The sequence below is a fragment of the Papilio polytes genome, unplaced genomic scaffold (assembly GCF_000836215.1).
Source record: "Papilio polytes unplaced genomic scaffold, Ppol_1.0 DF824269.1, whole genome shotgun sequence".
NCBI classification, from domain to species: domain Eukaryota; kingdom Metazoa; phylum Arthropoda; class Insecta; order Lepidoptera; family Papilionidae; genus Papilio; species Papilio polytes.
The window spans coordinates 1157031-1175905 of record NW_013524935.1 but is presented as its reverse complement, the minus strand read 5'-3'; the positions used below and the strand labels follow the sequence as shown (position 1 = coordinate 1175905).

At 33.8% G+C, this 18875-nt stretch overlaps 3 protein-coding genes across 3 annotated transcripts; all 3 read left to right on the top strand.

Annotated features, from left to right (window-relative positions):
* Positions 1–2341: 2341 nt before the first annotated feature.
* Positions 2342–3290, top strand: LOC106105810. The gene is made up of 2 exons (XM_013286265.1): positions 2342–2412; positions 2784–3290. Exons 1-2 carry the CDS (start codon positions 2347–2349, stop codon positions 3288–3290), a joined length of 573 nt encoding a protein of 190 aa, XP_013141719.1. The 5' UTR covers positions 2342–2346.
* Positions 3291–11037: 7747 nt separating this feature from the next.
* On the top strand, positions 11038–16092 carry LOC106105801 (programmed cell death 6-interacting protein-like). Its single transcript, XM_013286254.1, has 7 exons — positions 11038–11213; positions 11553–11743; positions 12835–13049; positions 13694–13897; positions 14239–14475; positions 15395–15449; positions 15542–16092. Exons 1-7 carry the CDS (start codon positions 11038–11040, stop codon positions 16090–16092), a joined length of 1629 nt encoding a protein of 542 aa, XP_013141708.1.
* Positions 16093–16979: 887 nt separating this feature from the next.
* Positions 16980–18074, top strand: LOC106105791. The gene is made up of 2 exons (XM_013286242.1): positions 16980–17543; positions 17634–18074. The coding sequence occupies exons 1-2, from the start codon at positions 16980–16982 to the stop codon at positions 18072–18074; spliced, it is 1005 nt and encodes a 334-aa protein (XP_013141696.1).
* Positions 18075–18875: the final 801 nt, after the last annotated feature.

Sequence of the window (18875 nt, the reverse complement as noted above, 5' to 3'; positions counted from 1 at the left end):
TTTTGCTTTTTTTTAATTCCACGCGGACGGAGTTCTGGATGAAAGCTAGTTTATAATATTAGTAAGATTAATAGTGATTATTCGTTTATTGAAAACTTGAAAAAATACTTTTTTGTTACCTACCTTCAAACCAATGGTTCTTCAATAGGTTTTGTATCACCTTTCTGTGAAAGGTGTGAGGCAAAACTGACGTTGAAGCGTGCTTTACTAGCGTTGATAAGTTTTTATAGTTAATTTAATTTAATTATTCACATAACGGTGATTCGATTCATTGCATTCATTTAAAAAAAAATCAATACCATTTGCATACAATGTGTTTTCTATTGTTGGAAAAAGTTATTCCAATAAATGTTGATTTTATAGTATCGTTCATTCGTAGGACTTCAACCTAGCTTGAACTATAAAAATTCGGTTCATCTATACTTATAACTTAACACTTCTTTATTGCCTAAGATGTCAGCAATTACAGTATATTTTTGAATAATTCTTTCTTTAATAAAAAGCCCTACACTTACGTCACGCTTTAGGCTATATATTTCACGCCATTAAACTTAGGAAGTAAATATTTTGGATAAAAAACCCTAATGTGGGAAAGATACCATAAGTTGCTGCCAACATCAAGGAAGCAAGGTTGCCATGGTTTGACATCATGTCATGTCATTTGACGTTTGACAATTTGATAATTTGACACATGCAAACAACAAAATAATTTTTTTATAATTTTTTGCGAATGCACAGGAACAGCTAGTTATTAATATTTCTTAAAGAACACAACAAATTTACCATGAGTTAAAAACCACAAAATAAATGCAGTCCGCATTGTAGTTGTAAATTTGATAAAAAAGGTTGTATTTAGGGTAAGGTTAAAAAGTTTCGTTGACATTATGTACATTAAAAAAACATAAGTATTCACAATTATTTAATAATAGAAATTCTTCATTATACACATAACAAATTAACTATATTAAATACAAAGTAATTTGACTTCCATATAATTCAACCAAATTAAAATAGAAACTAAATAAAAGCAATATAAAACCCTTCAATCAACATTCATTCCAGTGTATGTTTACATATTTCCAGTTGTAATCCTGCACTGATGTCGATCACTGGACTGGAATTATGTAAACCGGGCATTAAGTACGTACTATAATAAATAATTTATAACAAAATTGGTAGCCCAGGTACATAATTGCAGATTTCGGTTAATTCACAACGAAGCCAACTGCGTTCGTGTAAAACAGTGAATGGACACTTTCGCAACCACGATCGATGAAAACTATATTAAATCCTTGAGAACAATCCGTAAATAATTTTAATTAAATAAATAGTTTAAACAAAAATTATTCGACCCTTGATAATAAAAAAGAGTACAATTTGCAATTGCTGCTGCGATCTTTAGATCGTTATGAGATAGATTAAAATTGGATCACGGATTCGATCCCCAATTGATAAAAATGGATCGGTATTGGTTATTGGGAACACCCATAAAACTGTCAATAAAGAATCCTGATATGCAAAAGTGGTTAAACATCTTATATAGAGCATAATTAAGTGATTTTCTGTAACCTAGCGTTGGACGCGATTGCGTTGACAGCTCGTGTCATCATGTCCTTCAGTTTTCCCCAAAACTGCATCAATGTATGAGACCAGGGTTTCTCTCCTGCTTTACAAGTATAGCATGGTTCAAATCCATTCGGCCTTAGTAGCGACCGGCGTACGAGACTTCCCTGAAGAAATAAATTAAAATATTATAGTTTTCATTAAGAATTCCATTAAAGTAACTGCATATATTAATTATGAAATATAAAAAAAACGTACCTCTACAATTAAAACAATGATCATCAGGAAAATGAGGCAGGTAATTTGTTTTCTTAATTTCATTTTCGAAATAAAATCTCACAATGAAATACAAAAGGATACTGGCAGCAGAACACCCGTTCGACAGCCAGTACATTATCGAAAAAAAGATAATTAAAAAACAAAAAGACGATGATCACGTTTAGAAGATAAGGTCAATGTGATTTCTCGGGATTCGAATAATGTCTCGATTATGAATTGGGTCGTGCGAGATGTGCTGATTCTGTAAAATCGATTCATATCGATACGTGACCATTTGGTGATCGATTTCAATAACAAACAATGCGTCGTCTGAAGCGGCCATGTCTCGATACGTTTTCATTATCGCGCTTTTATTTGCGGTCAGTATCAAAAAATTAAAAATGTAAAATCCAGAAACAGTTATTGTTAATTTGAATTTGAAATATTATCATTCTAATTTGCGTTCAATGACTTAAGACATAGAGTCATTTTTTCCATGTCTTATAATGAGTGTGTTTGTTCCAGATGGAACTTTATGAATGTGCTCCGCCACCGATGCGATTGACAATCGACTGTAGTTCTGATGAAGAGGTAAGTGAGAGTAATTTAAATAAAAAAAACGCTTTACTATAATCTTATCTTACAAATATTATAAATGCGAAAGTTTAGTTGGATGGATGGATGGACTTTTGTTAGAGTTTGTAGCCTAAATGGCTGACCTGATGAAGTAGAGGATAGTCTGTTTTTTTTTAATTCCACGCGGACGAGGTCGCAGGCAAAGCTAGTATTAAAGAGCGTTCTTCAGTGTGAAATCTTAGCAATTATATTAAGGTACTAACTCCGTTTAAAATTGTGTTAAATTGATTAAGACAAAAAATAACAAAGTTTAGTTTTGAATGTTATTGTAAATTGTTTTTTTAAGACAATTTGTAGAAATTAATAATTCTATATTAATCTTTCAGAGTTTCTTTCCCATGGTAAGTTCTTCTTCTGCAGAAAACTTTGATAGTTCGCATTTCGACGTCGATTCCTTCTGTGCGATGATACAACGTGCAATTCCCAAAGCGGTGGAAAACGGAAGATTTCTACCTACCCCACAAGACTATGACATGACCGGTTATGCTGACTCACAAGCGCCAGTTGCTATAACCCCACCTAAAGGTTTTATACCGAATTTTGGTTTAAATAAATTGAAAATATCTAAATTGGGCATACCAAAGATAAATGTGCCGAAATTAAAACCGATTACTCACAAATTGGGATCAGCGCCATCTATTGGTACACCGATGAAGTTTAAGTCTTTAAAGGTTAAAATTCAAGAGGAATCCAGCGCTGAGAGAATGGAGAAGTTCAAGAAAGGAGTACATAAGTTACTGCATGTTGTTAAAGTTTTGGGACAGATAGATCAGTATCTGTCAGATAGGACTCGGATTGTGGTTGATAAATTATCTAAGACTTTTGGTGATTAAGCAATTAATTTGGTGATGAAAAGACTGCACAAAATGTGAAATTTGTTTTAATACAATTTTTTGTGACTCAACGTAGGTTATTTAGGTTTTATTTTATTTTAAACGGTTGTAAAAAATAAATATTAAAGTTTCAGTAAGTGTAATATTGTTTTCTTTTAGTCACCGTCTTTTTTTTATGTATATCATTTCTTTTATGTATAGCCAGAACTTATCAACCAATCAACCATATAAATTAAGTTACTTTTTTATAGACTAGCTTTTACTCGCGACTTCGTACGCGTGAAATTAAAAAAAAAAACAAAACCGACTTCCAAACAAAATACACTAGAAACAAAATATTCTCAAAAAACAGTACACTAAAAAGTAACGAAATAATTCCTTGAAAATAGTAAACCTACCTTATTGTAAGTGTTATGTCTATATTGTACAATTATTATTACTATGATGTCGGTGTCAGCCGAGGTAAGCAGTGATATTTATACCTCCTTCTTTTGGGAAGTCGGTCAAAAAAATAGCCTATGTTACTCACAGATAAATTACCCTTCTAACGGCGAAAGAATTTTTAAAATCAGTTCAATATTTTTTGAGTTATTTCAATACATACAAAAATACAAATCTTTCCTCTTTATATTAGTAATACTTGTATAGATCGCTCAATGAATCGAAAGTCTTTTTTTAACTACACAAAACAATGGATACATTAAAAGTAGTAAATCAATTAGCATAGCTTAACATTGGTCATTAGGACCTTTGGATCAAATGTTTTTTTAATCAAGTAACAATGACCTGCGTTAATTATGAAGAAAACGACCCAATTTATAACACGACTAATTTAACTGGTCAACCATATTTATAACCTCTGAAATTATTAACACTAGCTTTCGCACGAGACTGTTCGCGTGGAATATACAAAACAAAAATGAGTAGCTTATATTTCCAGACTATCCTTCACATCTATACAAAATTATATCGAAATCTGTTCAGCCGTTTAGGCTATACACTCTAACAAACATCCATCCATCTATGGTAAAATTTTACTTTTAAAATATTAGTCAGATTTATACAAATAGTTACAAATGTTATTAAAATAAGTATTTTTATAATGAGACAATACATAACTGGTAAAGCATAGCGGTTGCTCGCGACTTTGATCCCGTGAATAAATAAAAAAGTAGTTTTATAATGGTCATAGAATGGAAATATATAACATAAACAATACTATACATACAAAAATACACATCTTTCTTCTTTATTATAGTAGTATAGAATCACACCATTATAATATTAAGACCAATTTTTAGGTTAGGTACTTTTTAACAACTCCAACAAGAGGCAAATTAAAAAAATGTAAAACAATTCGTTTTACAAACGCCAAAGCTACTTAACTCCTCAAACTTGTTCAAATAAAACCTCTTTAATCTTTTATCTCTCATCTTAAAAATAATTTTCTGATTCGTAAATATTCAGGCGTAGACAAAGAACCTTTTCTTTTTAATTTAGTAAGATGATCTAATATTCTTCTTTTTCCCGCCTTCAAATCTAATCCAGGCACTTTAATCGGTTTTAATTTAGACCCGACTTTGGACACTGACCTTTTACCTAGTATTGGTACTTTTAAAGGTTTTATAGGCTTTTTCAATCTAGGTAATGGAAGTAAAGGTGGAATTAAAGGGGGAGGTAGAATTGGCAATGGAAGTAGAGGTAATTTTGGTATTATAGGGGGAAGTAACAAAGGTAATAGAGGTAATCCAGGTAACAACAAGGACCTCTTACTTCTTGCTGTCGTTCCTGAGTGATGTTCTAGACTTTTCGATGGGCAGACTTTAGATTCCTTTAGATCGCTTTTTAATCTAAAAGGTAAACGTCGATTGCACGTCTTAGATGTTGACTCGTAGTACAAACTATGACATAATTGAACCTGAAATGGACAATTAAAAATCTTAATAAAGTCAATCTACATGAATGTTTTAAATATTACATACTAGCTTTCGCCCGCGACTCCGTCCGCGTGGAATTAAAAAAAACCAAAGTGAGTAGACTATCCTCTACATCTATACCAAATTTCATCGAAATCCGTTCAGGCGTTTAGGCTACAAACTCTAACAAACATCCATCCATCCATCCATCTAAACTTTCGCATTTATAATATAGCTGATAGTTAATGTACTCCTTAAGCATTTATATCTATAAAACTACAATAAAAATAATAACTTACGTAAATAAACGAGAAAACTATGATACATTTTATCGTAACCATCGTGGCAGCCATCTTGAATTTTGTATGCAACGATTGAAAACAGTAAGAAGTTGCAAGTCGTTTTATAACTTTACGTTTTTCGTAATAACAATACAATCTTTATCTTTAACATCTGATTGATCACGTATAAATAAAACAATTGCAATTATAAAGCATTTTGGGATGTCATAATTCGAAGAATAGAATAGAATTAATTATAACAAATGTACATATATTTTAGAATATATATAAGGGATATGTAAAATAACTATTGTAAAACTCTACTAAGGGTACTGATTGTTATATTATCTTTATAATGAAAACCCTAAAAAAATATTTTAACAATTAACATTTGAAAATAACGCCATCTATAAAATTTCTCTGTAAAACACGTGATAGTAAATCTGGTAACGAGAAAAAATGTTTGTGAAAATAAAAGATCTTTTCAATTATATCGCTAGAAATTTAGATATTATGAAATCTGTTTATAATTTGTATTGAATAATTACATAACATAATGTTACCAGTCACGATAAGAAATAAAACTCAAATATAAATCGTCACGTACCATCTTTGCTTATAGAAAAAAAATTTAATTACTTCATAGTTTATCTTGCAATATCAATTATGTACGAAATATCTTTAAAAACTATGTATATATGTATGAACATTTATTGTAATGCATAATATTTTTTTAACTAGCAAGTCGAAATGAAGATTCGAAAACTATTTTGGTCTTCTGTAACCGTTATTTTATTAACATCGATGTATGTAAAAGCCTGCAGTGATAAAGGAATATGTTTGGTACGTAATACTAGCTCTGATCTGCGGTTTTACTCATTCTTATAAATCATCAACTTCTCTACGTTATCCTACTCCCGTAGGGCGCACAGTGTTTTCGTCCTCCAAATAACTCTATCATACGTCGTCTCAGTCATCACTCCCTTCTTGATCATGTCACCTTTCATGTAATCCATCCATCTCTTTCTATGTCTATCTCTACCGGTGTACCACACGTCCTTGTTATATGCGTTTCATCCCTCCTCATAAGATGCTTATTAACGATTAGCTAAATACAAAATTAAATTTTTTTCTACCTCTTTAGTTGCTTTCAGTATACTGATTAGAATACCCTTCAAAATAAGGAAATACGTCAAAATTCCTAGAAGTAGCGTGAAGAGTAAAATGGACTATAGAATGTTGTTATAGCGTTAGCTCATGAGTTCTGTGTAAAACCCTTGTACAAAAACACAGGTGCATCGACATTGGCTACCCGAGGTATTAACACGTAATACAATAAACATTTGACATGTAAATATGTTTCTCATTGTATTCTTACAGCTAGAGGCGTTAAAAGAAATGAAGGAATGCCAAAAAGCAGTTCTCGCTTCGTAAGTAGTTTACAAATCTTATAATTTTACGATTCATATAAAGTTAATTAAAATTTAAAAATTCCTTATTTCAGATTATTAAAACCACTTCTTGCTGCAAAATTAGGTAAGTTTATTAATACATTTTTTAATTATCCTTACTAAGTACTGGTTTATTAATCTACTCCATAGATGATAGATTGAATTATTTAAATCAAATATCTTTTCAGAAAAGAAAGAAGGGCATTGTAGTAAATGCGGTGCAGGCCCGCCTCCACCTCCGCCTTCTACACTAGTACTTATGCCGGCGGCGCCTCCACCGGGATGTCTGCCTCCCCCACCGCCACCCATGGTCCTACCAATGCCACCACCTGCGCTACCATCGTTGCCACCGATAGTATTGTCAGCGCCGCCACCACAACCACAACCGCTCTGTCTGCCACAACCGCCTATGATACTTCCCGCACCTCCGTCACCATTCGTATTTCAGGCACCACCACCTCCGGTAATGCTCCCACCTCCACCTGCGCCTATGTTTCTACCTCCACCAGCTCCAATGTGCCTACCACCTCCTGCTCCGGCGCCTCTAGTTATATCCCTTGTACCTCCAGCACCTCCTCCGTGTTCTTGCTGCCCGCCTCCACCTCCCGGATTGCCAATGACAGCGTTTATGGTTCCATCTCCAGTCCCCGTGACATTGGAACCAAAACCCATTGAATTACCTAAATGCAGTTGTCATTATTTATAATTGTTTTATCAAAAATCCAAATGATTTATATTTAGATTTATTATTCACTTTTCAATTAATATTGTAGATTTATTATTTATTAATTTAATCGTAATAAAATGTTATAAATAAATATTGTTTTATTTTTATTTAAATGGACGTATATATCTAAACGTGTCTTATTAAAGTCGTGGCATATATAACAACTGCAATTTACCGTTTTAAATAATTTATTACCTCTAACAACCAACTTCTACAATTCACTTGAAAATGTAACTGCATTACCGTAAACCTGTAATTTATTTTATTATTCAAACAAAATTCGAATAACATTACCTCGTTTCCTTAAAACTTGACATTAGTGTATTATGAATTCATTCTTCGATTATTCCCAGTACACTAATATACTATTTATTGTAGTCTGGTCTATACAAGGCAATACATAGAAGTTGGTCTTTAAAATTTTAGAATAAAACATGAATTGGACAATGTTAGTTCCTGTTATTGTAGATCTTTTTAGATATAAGCTAGTTGGAGGCATAACAGTTTTAACTTGTTGGTCTGCAATCGGTATGTTTAAATAAGATTTATTTATAAGGTTTTCGTATCTTTAGCAATTCCATCATTTAAAACGAATGTGAAAAACGAATTTCCGTGAATTCGTATCGACATTGACAATTTTTTTATAAGATTTGCGCACGAATAACGCACGAATAACTTCCACTGGAAATGAGAAATTATTAATACACTAGCTGGTGCCCACGACTTCGTCCACGCAAAATTAAGATAAAAATAGTAGCCTATAATATGCCTGTCTATGTCAGTTACACTTTAGTGAAATTCTGGTCGAAATCGGCCCAGCCGTTTCGGAGATTAACCGGAACAAACGCGGCTTAGACACAAACACAGACAAAAAAAAAATGCGGTTTTCGTTATCAGCAACGCTAATGCATTATCTTCTCGAAATCTGGAATGTTTCTATTGATATTACAAACAGACACTCCAATATATGTATAGATTTCGCAGTTGTGAATTTTATTTATTGTCTATGGAATGATTTTGGAACGTTAGATTTTTTAAATAATTGAAGCACTAGCTGTTCTCGTGCGGCTTCATCCGCATGAATTTATTAAAATATTTACCCCCTATGTTAAATGGCGTGACATTATATAGCCTAAAGCGTGACGTAAGTGTAGGGCTTTTTATTTAAAAAAGAATTATTCAAAAATATGCTGTAATTGATGACATCTTAGGCAACAAAGAAGTGTGTGTTCACGCTTTATTATAATATTATAGATACATATCTTGTTTTAGTCTATGGTTGCAGCCATAAAAGGTTTGTTGTAAATCCAATTGAATTCGATTATAATACCGTTTAAGGTTAGTGTATAGAAAGAAATTACGGATTTACATGAGCATGGAAGATCTGAACAAGAGCATATTCGCATTATGTAATTAGTTGTGATAATTTTCAGATCGTGTTAACTTCATTAAAGATTTCTCTAATTACGGTATGACTGTGACGTTTTCTTGTAACACGTCACTCATAGATAATGAAAATAATCGTTTCTATGGAATATTGTATATACCAAGTTCGCAGGATTTAAAACAGGTAACTAATATTTTGTCTGTAGAAATTATATCAAAGTACCTTAATATAAGTAAAAAAAATATTATTGTAGGTTACCTGTATTAGAGAATCAGAGATAACGTATTTATATTCAAGATTGAGTGGAGAATTTATCTTTTTTAATGTTTTTTAGTTTAAACCAAAACACTTTTCTCAATGGTACAAATGGTTGATCATAAATGAAGTGCCACAGTTCGTTAAAAATGCTCGATACGATGCGGAAATTGTTATACTGAGGACCGAAAAACATGAGAATAACTCAAATTTGAAGCGTAAGTTAAATGTAGAAACCTTAAGATGTTTAAAAGTATTTTAACTAAGAGTATATTTAATTACAACTTTTATCTGTAATGTTAAGAACTTCGGAACTAATTCCACTTCCAAGAGACTTACGTTACAAAATAAACTAGATTATTTTTTTCTGTCTCTAGCAAAACATCAACTAGTTGCTATGGAATAGACTTACTAACAATAAATGCAAAAAAAGAAATGTTTTATTGGATTATTCCTAAAGGTATTCCCTAATAGCTGAACTGATCTTCATTAAATTTTGTATAGATAACATTGGAAGAACATATATGCTACTTAGCCTTATATTAATTTCGCGCGGACGATACGCGGGTGATGGCTACTAAGACAAATGTTTTTTACAGAAACTGCTATGACTCACTTGCAGTATTTCTATGACGATGTATACATTCACCCTCGTGATGGTATTACCACACATGCTTGGGCTTATTGGAATCTATCAGGAATACAAATAACACACGGACGAGAGAGAATATTACGTCGCTTAGATTTGAAACAATATCCTTTAAAGATTGCTACTCCTGTCAGTATCTACTTTTAATTAGTAAATTCCTAAATATAATTCTCTATTATTCGTTGGTCGTCATGTAATGTGTAAGTCGTGGCTCGTGACTGTATTTAATCGTTTTTAATTACAAAGTCCGCACACCTGAAACTAAACCATCGCACAACTGTTTAGTCTCGCTCTGATTCCTATGAGCTTATATGGAGGTGCGCACACTACTCGATTTTTAGTTGTGTAACTAAACAGTTGAATTGGCTGCGAAACAATCGACAATCGCCCATATTACAACATTTATGCGATTAGTTAAAAATGTGCACCCGCTCTTAGACTTTATGTTGCTCTTTCTTTCCCCTTGTATGTTATATCTTTTGTCTCTCTCGTGTAACGAAATGTGAACATGACGCGTCGCTCTCCTTTAGAAATATGGCATCGCAAAATACCACAAAATTTTATTTAATTAATTCGTTGACGCATCTTCCTTTAATGTTACAGATAGGACAATACTCAGAAGACTGGTACAATGGGACATTTAAAGATTATTTGCTAGATGTGTCAATGCCGGAACATGATTCAGGAGTTCGCTGCGGATATGCGGCATCAGTTCTACTTAGTGAAGCACTTAACGCTAAGTTAATAATCTAAATAAAAAAATAAATATTAATTTTGATATAACTATTATATTAGTGGATGGCTACAAAGGTAGAAGAAGACTGAAGATAGTATGTTAAAGAGGATATGCTTAGGATATGACCGCTGAAATGTATAGAAATATACTATAGAAATATCGTGTCTCTGTATATTTTACTTGTAGCTTAATTTGCTTCAATAATTTGAAAGTGACATTCATATAATTATAGACAAGTTTCTCATGGTATTAACGGTCCAAATTAATTTCTAACAATATTCCCGGTAACACGTGGCATGTAGTTTTCGATGTTAAGGGAGATACGAACGAAATGAACGAATGAAAATGAACGTTTCTAGGGCAGTGTTACACCCGACTGAGTTATGGAGCACTGAGATCCACAACGGTAGCATGTTGCTTATGCTATCTTACGGCAGCGCGGATCTCGGCGGCGGAGTGTTACGGATCCTGCCAGATAGAATCACACGCCTAGACTATGCACTACCTATTTGGCCGTTTCGGTGAATATTTTTTACTTTATTGCCTCTCTACATTTACTTACTCTTTTTTCTTTGTCATAGATTAACTAAGTATTATATTCTTGTTTAGTAAGGGTCTTTCCCACCACTGGATGATAGAGGCTCAGATAGTTTAAAAATTACGTCACTGTCAGAATAAGGAACAAAACGCGATATTTCCATCACATATTTTGCACTTGTTATTAAACAATTTACAATTTGCTGGGACAGGCCCTAAGACTACAAAGTATAACTTTTCAACTCATCAAAATAAAATTACTAACAGCGCCATCTATTGAAACGCCCTCATTATTATATATCTAAAGATACTGGTTATTACAGCGTTGGCTTCACCTATCTATCAGAGCGTGAGAGCAGCAGTAATATGTTCGTGGTGCCATTCACTGCTGCTGTTTGGTGGACATGCTTTGGCTTCGTGTTATTAATGACGGTAGCACAGAGAGTGACTGCTATGAAGCCTGTTGAGAAAGAAGGAGCGTATATGGCGGTGCTGGCTACTTATTTACAACAAGGTGAATAGAATCTACCTTTTTTTGAAGTACAAGGTGACAAACTAGCAAGCGGAATTCGTTAAAGAAGCAAAGACCGTCCATAGACATCCTCATTTGCAGACACAAACTACCTTTAATCAACAAAGGGAGAGACTAACAGAAAGAGGATGTCTCCCCTACCTATGCGTCCCATCACTAGCCAAATCCATTTCCTCTTCCCATCTTTCGAACGGATATAGTGGAATGGGAAATAGAACTAAAATTAGGTTTCCAGTAATACAAAACAAGCACAAGTTTTTAGTTCCTTACTATGGTAGACTGCAATGTTATGATTTATATTTCATTGAAATCTTCTTTCGTCAAACACGTAATACGTGATTATTGCGATAATGTAATAAATGATATCACTAAGCATTCGATTACGATTTCTCAGCATTGGTACATTATAATACAATATTATGTAAGGTATCACCGAATTAAAAAAAAACATCATCATTCGTCATGATGGATCATTCGTCAGGATATCCCCTCCTCCATCCGTTAAAAGTTGTCGAAGAGTTACAAATCTTCATTTCTTTCTTAAGTTTACACTTAAAACTAAATGCAGATGTCTATGGCCTCACTCTCTCTCTCTTCTCTCTTCTATTCCTATGTACCCAAAGTGGGACAGAGGGCGTCCACAGTACGCCGCCAGCTCGCTCTGTCCTGGACTCTGCGTTGTGTCTCGGACCATGACAGCCCGATTGCCTGCAAGTCGGCCGCCACTAGTCACCCCTAACTTAGTGTTAACACCCCTTAATAGGAACGTATAACAGGTGATGATGATGATGATGGTCAGCGGTCACATTTTCTATTTTGGCAATATCAGCTAGCCGATGGTTCACACTTGGCCAGTACAGTCGGTCAGTAGCGCTAAATAACTGGATTGTCATTCAACTAGCAAAGTTTGAACGCTAACTGGCGTTAGCAAGTCCATGCAAGCTATGACTGGCCGTCGCAAATGTTCAACTGTACTGGCCAAGTGGGAACCGCGCAGCATTCTCCAACTTGTAAGTAATATAAAGTGCTACAGTCAATTGTTTTAATCTTGTTTTTTTTTTAACGTTTGTTAGACGCAAGCGCAGTTCCCGAAGGTGCATCTGGTAGATGGACGTTTGTGGTCGTATCTGTGTTCTCAATGTTGATCCATGCGTATTATACGTCGGCGATAGTATCAGATCTGATGAGTACAGGACGCAGTGGGCCGGACACGCTGCGAGCGCTGGCTGACTCCAGATATGCGATCACGTCGGAGGATTACGATTATATGCGATATTTGATGTTTGATGTGAGTTTTTGTAAGATTTGTTAGTTTTACTGTCATTAAAATTGTTTTATAGTCACTAAGAGAGATACTGAGAGATAAGAGACTCTAAATGACAATTAATACCAGCTCGACACAACAATGTACTAATTTTTTTTTCTTTCAGTACTTTTAATAACCTTTGAAACAGTTTTATTGCTTACTAGCTTTTGCCCGCGACTCCGTTTGCGTGGTATTAAAAAAAAACAAAAACAAGTAGCCTATGTGTTCTTCCAGACTATGCTCCAAATCTATGCCAAATCCACTCAGCTCTTTATGCTACAATCTCTAACAAACATCTATCCATCCATCCATCTAAACTTTCGCATTTATAATTTTGTATGATGTAGGTAGACAAATAGCGTAAAGAAAAACAATTGCTTGTCGTTATTCAATTGTTTAATATTCGATAGTCAAAATTAAACTACAATGGCTGGAGGCTGAAAACCAGCGCGGCCTTCAGTGACAAGCTGGAGTCCGCATCAGCTGAGCCTTTTCCTTTTGACCAAGAGTTTGTATCTTTATTTTTATTTCATTAATAATTGTAAGTTGTGTTCTCTTAATTTTCTTTCGGTCAATAAATAGTGTTTCATTTTGTTTATTTATTTTATTTTATTTTAAATAACCAGGTGGAAACTAATTGGGACGAGTTAGAGTACTTGAAGAACAAGAAACTTACTTCACGTTTCTATGTTGGCATGGAACGAGGTGTAGACCTCATCAGGAGAGGGCAAACCGCTTATCACACGGAGTATAACCAACTCTACCCCTATCTCAAGACATTTACTGACCACCAGCTTTGTAAACTACAATATGTGGATACAATACCTGAGGTAAAGACGTTTTGACATGCTCATGCGCATATTTTTTTATAAATAATAAAGTGTCTCTTGGGTCATTAGCTGAATGTAATAGAACTCTACGAAGGTTTTATAGTTCTATATTGATTTTTTTTAAAAAGGAAGGACTGAGTTTTTCGTTCACCTAATTTAAGTAACTAACAATTTGCAGTCATAATTTCTGCAGGCGTTAGAAAATAAAATAATACAATAAAATGCAGTTTAATTGATATTTTTATTAACTATAATACTATGTAAAATATGCTTATAAAATACTCACTATATCTACGCTGTGATAGCGTATATCTGTGTTTTCATTTGTTTTCTGTTTGTAGTCCGTGGCGTGGGTGACGACAACAAAACGAGGGCAATGGTTCGAATACCTTCGGTCTAAAGGCAGCTGGATAACCGAAGTGGGTTTAGCTAAACGTTTAGTATCAAACCTGAGACTTCGACCACCACCCTGTAGAGCCGCATTGTTAGCTGAACGAGTGAAATTTGGTGACATCACTCCACTGTTAGCGTTATCTGTATTGGGGACTGCGTTGTCCTTATTTATATTAGGCGTTGAGGTTATTTTTGCTAAAATAAAAACCGTATAATTTAACCATGGAATTATTATAGCTATGTTTGACTAGATTAGACTAAACACACCAAGTATTAAGGATTTAAGCCACTTGTAGTTCGTTAAAAATTTCTTAACCTCAAAATTTTTAGTCGATATTTAGTTTTTGATTGAATTATTATATAGACATAAGACAAACTAAGATTTTTTATCACGAATCATCAACGGTCCTTATCAATCAATTTTAATCAATAAATAATCTTATCTCAAAGAAAATCTCTACTGCTTTTTTATCTCATCACGTTTATACATAGATTAGAGAATAATTTCCTTTAAATATCTGTAATGAGAGGAATTTAGATCCAATGTTTTGAAAGATATGGAGTAGTCAAGCCTTATAATTGTCAGTATTGAAATAATTACAAAATGCTGGTTTTAATGTTAAAGTTGAGTGCTCTAAGCTTAGGTCTGACTTATGCGACGCCGACAACGCCATGCCAGAAATTGCAACACACACAGGTAGCTTTATTTCATTTATTAATTTTATATTTACATGTTATGACGTCATACTCCATCATCTCCCCTACCTTATATTGCGCCCGACTCCGTATTGTTGGCGCAAAGAGTTTTTGTCATCCAAATAACTCTATCATACGTCATTTCAGTCATCACTCCCTTGATTATGTCATCTTTCACGCAATCCATTCATCGTTTTCTAAGTCTACCTCTAATGATTTACCCCTCCATTCCCATTCATTACATGCGATTCATCCCTCCCCATAACATGTCCTTACTTTGCTAAACTTTAAATCCCTACCTTCTCTACCACTGCTGCTACTCTCAAACTTAATCTTATATACTCCAATTGTAAGTAATGTAATAAAACTTAGAGTAAATATCGTAACATATTAACTCCTAAATTTCAGATGAGCTCGCTTCACGAAAGAATGAACCAAATGCTTGAAGCTCTCTACTCTTCATGTAAGTCTATTAATAGCATGTTACCTTCGAATTTTACTTACATGATTCACTATAATAATTACATAAAAGTAACCATCTCAATCCTTTTCCAGCTTTGCTTCCAAAACCGAAGTCAACTAACTCAGAGAGTCAAAGTTCAGAATCAAATGGAAATGAATATACAAACTACGAATCGCAATATTACTCGCCTTATTTACCAGTAATGCCACCACCGCCACAAGTCATATACGTATCGCCACCACCACCATTCGCCTACCCTTCATTACCACCTTACCCTCCACCATCAGTACCCCCACCATATTACCCTCCACAAGAAACTCCACCAGAATATCCTCCCCCAGCAGCCCAATATGGATCACCTACCCATGCGTATATACCCATCCAATACCCTGTACCTCCACGAGTACCATATACCCCACCCTACCCATATCCATCGCCTTACCCAGGGCACCCTGAACCTGTATATTCACCCTGGACTTATAAATCGTATCAGCCCCAATTACCAGCACCAGAATATCCTCCACAGTACCATTCGCCACCACAACCTCCACCAGTTTATACTACACCCCCGCCGGTTTATGCTGCACCCCCACCTTACGCTAGATATTCCGAATTGATACCAATATCGCCTCAATATGTTTAACATTAATTTAATAAATTATTTATTTACTACCCGTTTGATTGTATCAATTACATTTTGTCTCTGGATTAAAAGCGTCCATAGAAAGAACTTGCGCCCGTGATTCCGTCTGCGCGGAATTAAAACAAAACAAAAGCGAGTAGCCATTGTGTACTTTCAGGTTATCTTTTACGTCTATGCCAAATTCATCGAGATCCGTCGGCCGTTTAGGCTACAAACTCTAACAAACATCCATCCATCTAAACTCTCTCATTAATAAAATAAAGTTTGATATACTTATGCAAATATAGGCATAATAAACATCTATTAAAAAAAGATTGTTGGTTTTGTTTTGTTTGTAAATATAATATTGTAATTAGAATACTTTGTAACATTATTATAATTTAGTAATATTACTTAACGTTTTTGAAGCAAGAGTTCTATCAAAGAAATCACAATGACAATGTTAACCAAATTGTTACTTAATTAAGTGATAACTTAATATATAAAGCATACGAAGGGAGAAGGACATCACATTGTGTTCAACATGGCATTGTTTCACTTTATTTTAGTATTATTAGTACAGGTAAATATTTCCGATTTAATTCACATAAATGTTCCTGTTAATTCTATATTTAATCCTTATAAGAGAACTGACTGTTTCCGTGCGGCTTCGTCCTCATGAAATTATAAAAACTTTATTTTATTGTTTACATTTGTCAAATTCCCAATTGCAAATGTCAAAATTGTCGCTACCAATATTCTTGCTTCCTTAATGTTGTCAGCTTGTAGTTTATGGTCCCTATCCCACATGATCTTTTTTCCAATTTATTTACCCCCTAATGAAGTAGTATGTGTTTACGCTTTATTATATTAGTAGACACGTAAATATATAAATATATTTTCTAACAATGTATTTATTCCAGGGTGCTCTAATTTATGCAGACATAGATATAGATGAACATGAGAATGTGACAGAAATATATCCAGCAGAAGTAGATTCACAGGAAACCAAAGACTGGGATAGTACATTCTTCGTACCTGATTCAGATTTATTCGCTTCATCGACCGCATCAATGACACAAGTTGTGAATTCCGATAAATCACCAGAAGAACAATTAGAAGAAATCAAAGAAATGGCAACATCAATAACAAATGCTATACAAAGTGAAATGGAAAATCTTCTAACGTACGCCTTAAGTATCACAGATAATAACAGCGAAGATAGTAACAGAAAGAAAAGATCTATCGACACACCAATGGATAGTACTAAATTAGTATGGAGACTTCTTCAACACATCAAATCGAATAACGAATATCAAAACATAGCTATAGAAAAAATGATGTCAGCTCAAGAGATCGCTGATAAATACGGTATAGAATTTACTCCTGATACAGAAATATTGTCAGAATTAGCTGTAGCAGCGAATGAACAAGCCAGAGAACTAACATCAATTCTAAAAGACGCCTGTGATATGAAAAACTGCACCCAACAAACAAATACTACTGAATGTGTTCAAAATAATCAACACGAGAATTATACATGTCCAATTCATTATTTAAAACTTTCAGAGAATGATACACAATCGAATATATCCGCAAATGTAGAAGATATGCCTCTAAATGTTGGATATAATCACATACATTATGTAGATCCTTATAACAGTATTTACAAACCATATGAAACTCAAATTCCTTCACCTGTCAGTCAAAAACAAACCTTCTATGACGCAGTATCATATAATCCAATGGAATATTATGGACCTTACTGTTCTATGGACTCAAACTATATACCTTTTGATGATTATGAACCTGAACCAGAAATAGTAGGTGAAGAATTCGAAGAAACGATATCATCTAAAGTATACGTGGATCATGAAGTAGAACCGGGTGCGGCGACAGTCAACCACGTTATGACGTACACGATCGCGGAAAAAACGCATTACAGAACACCACAGATTGAAAATTTACCACAACAAATGCAGTACTACTTCTTATTAGTGTAATTTTATTTAGTTTTTTAGTAATACGTGATTATTTCATACTAATATTATAAATGCAAAAGTTTAAATTGATGGATGGATGTTTGTTAGAGTTTGCAGCCTAAACGGCTGAACGGATTTCGATGTAATTTGGTGTTGATGTAGAAGATAGTCTGGAAAAACACATAGGCTACTCACTTTTGTTTTTAAATTAAGTAATAAAGGTTAAATGAAAACGACAATTCGTTGTATAAAGTTTATTTTCTAGATTTAAATAAATATACAGTCATATTTACCAAATCTTTTTATTTATAAATACTCTTTGGTTACATTTGGCGCTGACTGGTTTGCACTCACGTTCATTTGTTTTTTAAAATGAATTTGAATGCCTCGAATGAAGTTACTTCTAGATTATAGTTTACAAGAATATTGGTAACATGGAATACAGATGAACGCTGCCTAACCAAATTTGATCCAACTTTTGGTCCAATAGTTGGCCCAACTTTTGACCCAACGTACCTTATTACGAAATACAATAAATTACAAAATTTTCGAAAGATTAAGCAACGTGTATCTATCCAAATGAAAGAACTTAAGTAACTTAATTATTTAACTTGAACGTGACATATCTACGTTACGTAAATTTAAAGAAAAATAATTAAAAGTAAGACAAATTATTTCCTAATAGCTAAGTACAGGTAATAAACAATTATAATAGAGACATACAGTGACGTCATAGTAGAGGGAGAGAGAAATAGATGGTAACTTCATTACAATCGTTACAATTTTCGATGAAATATTTTTAATTCGTTGTGTTTCTACACA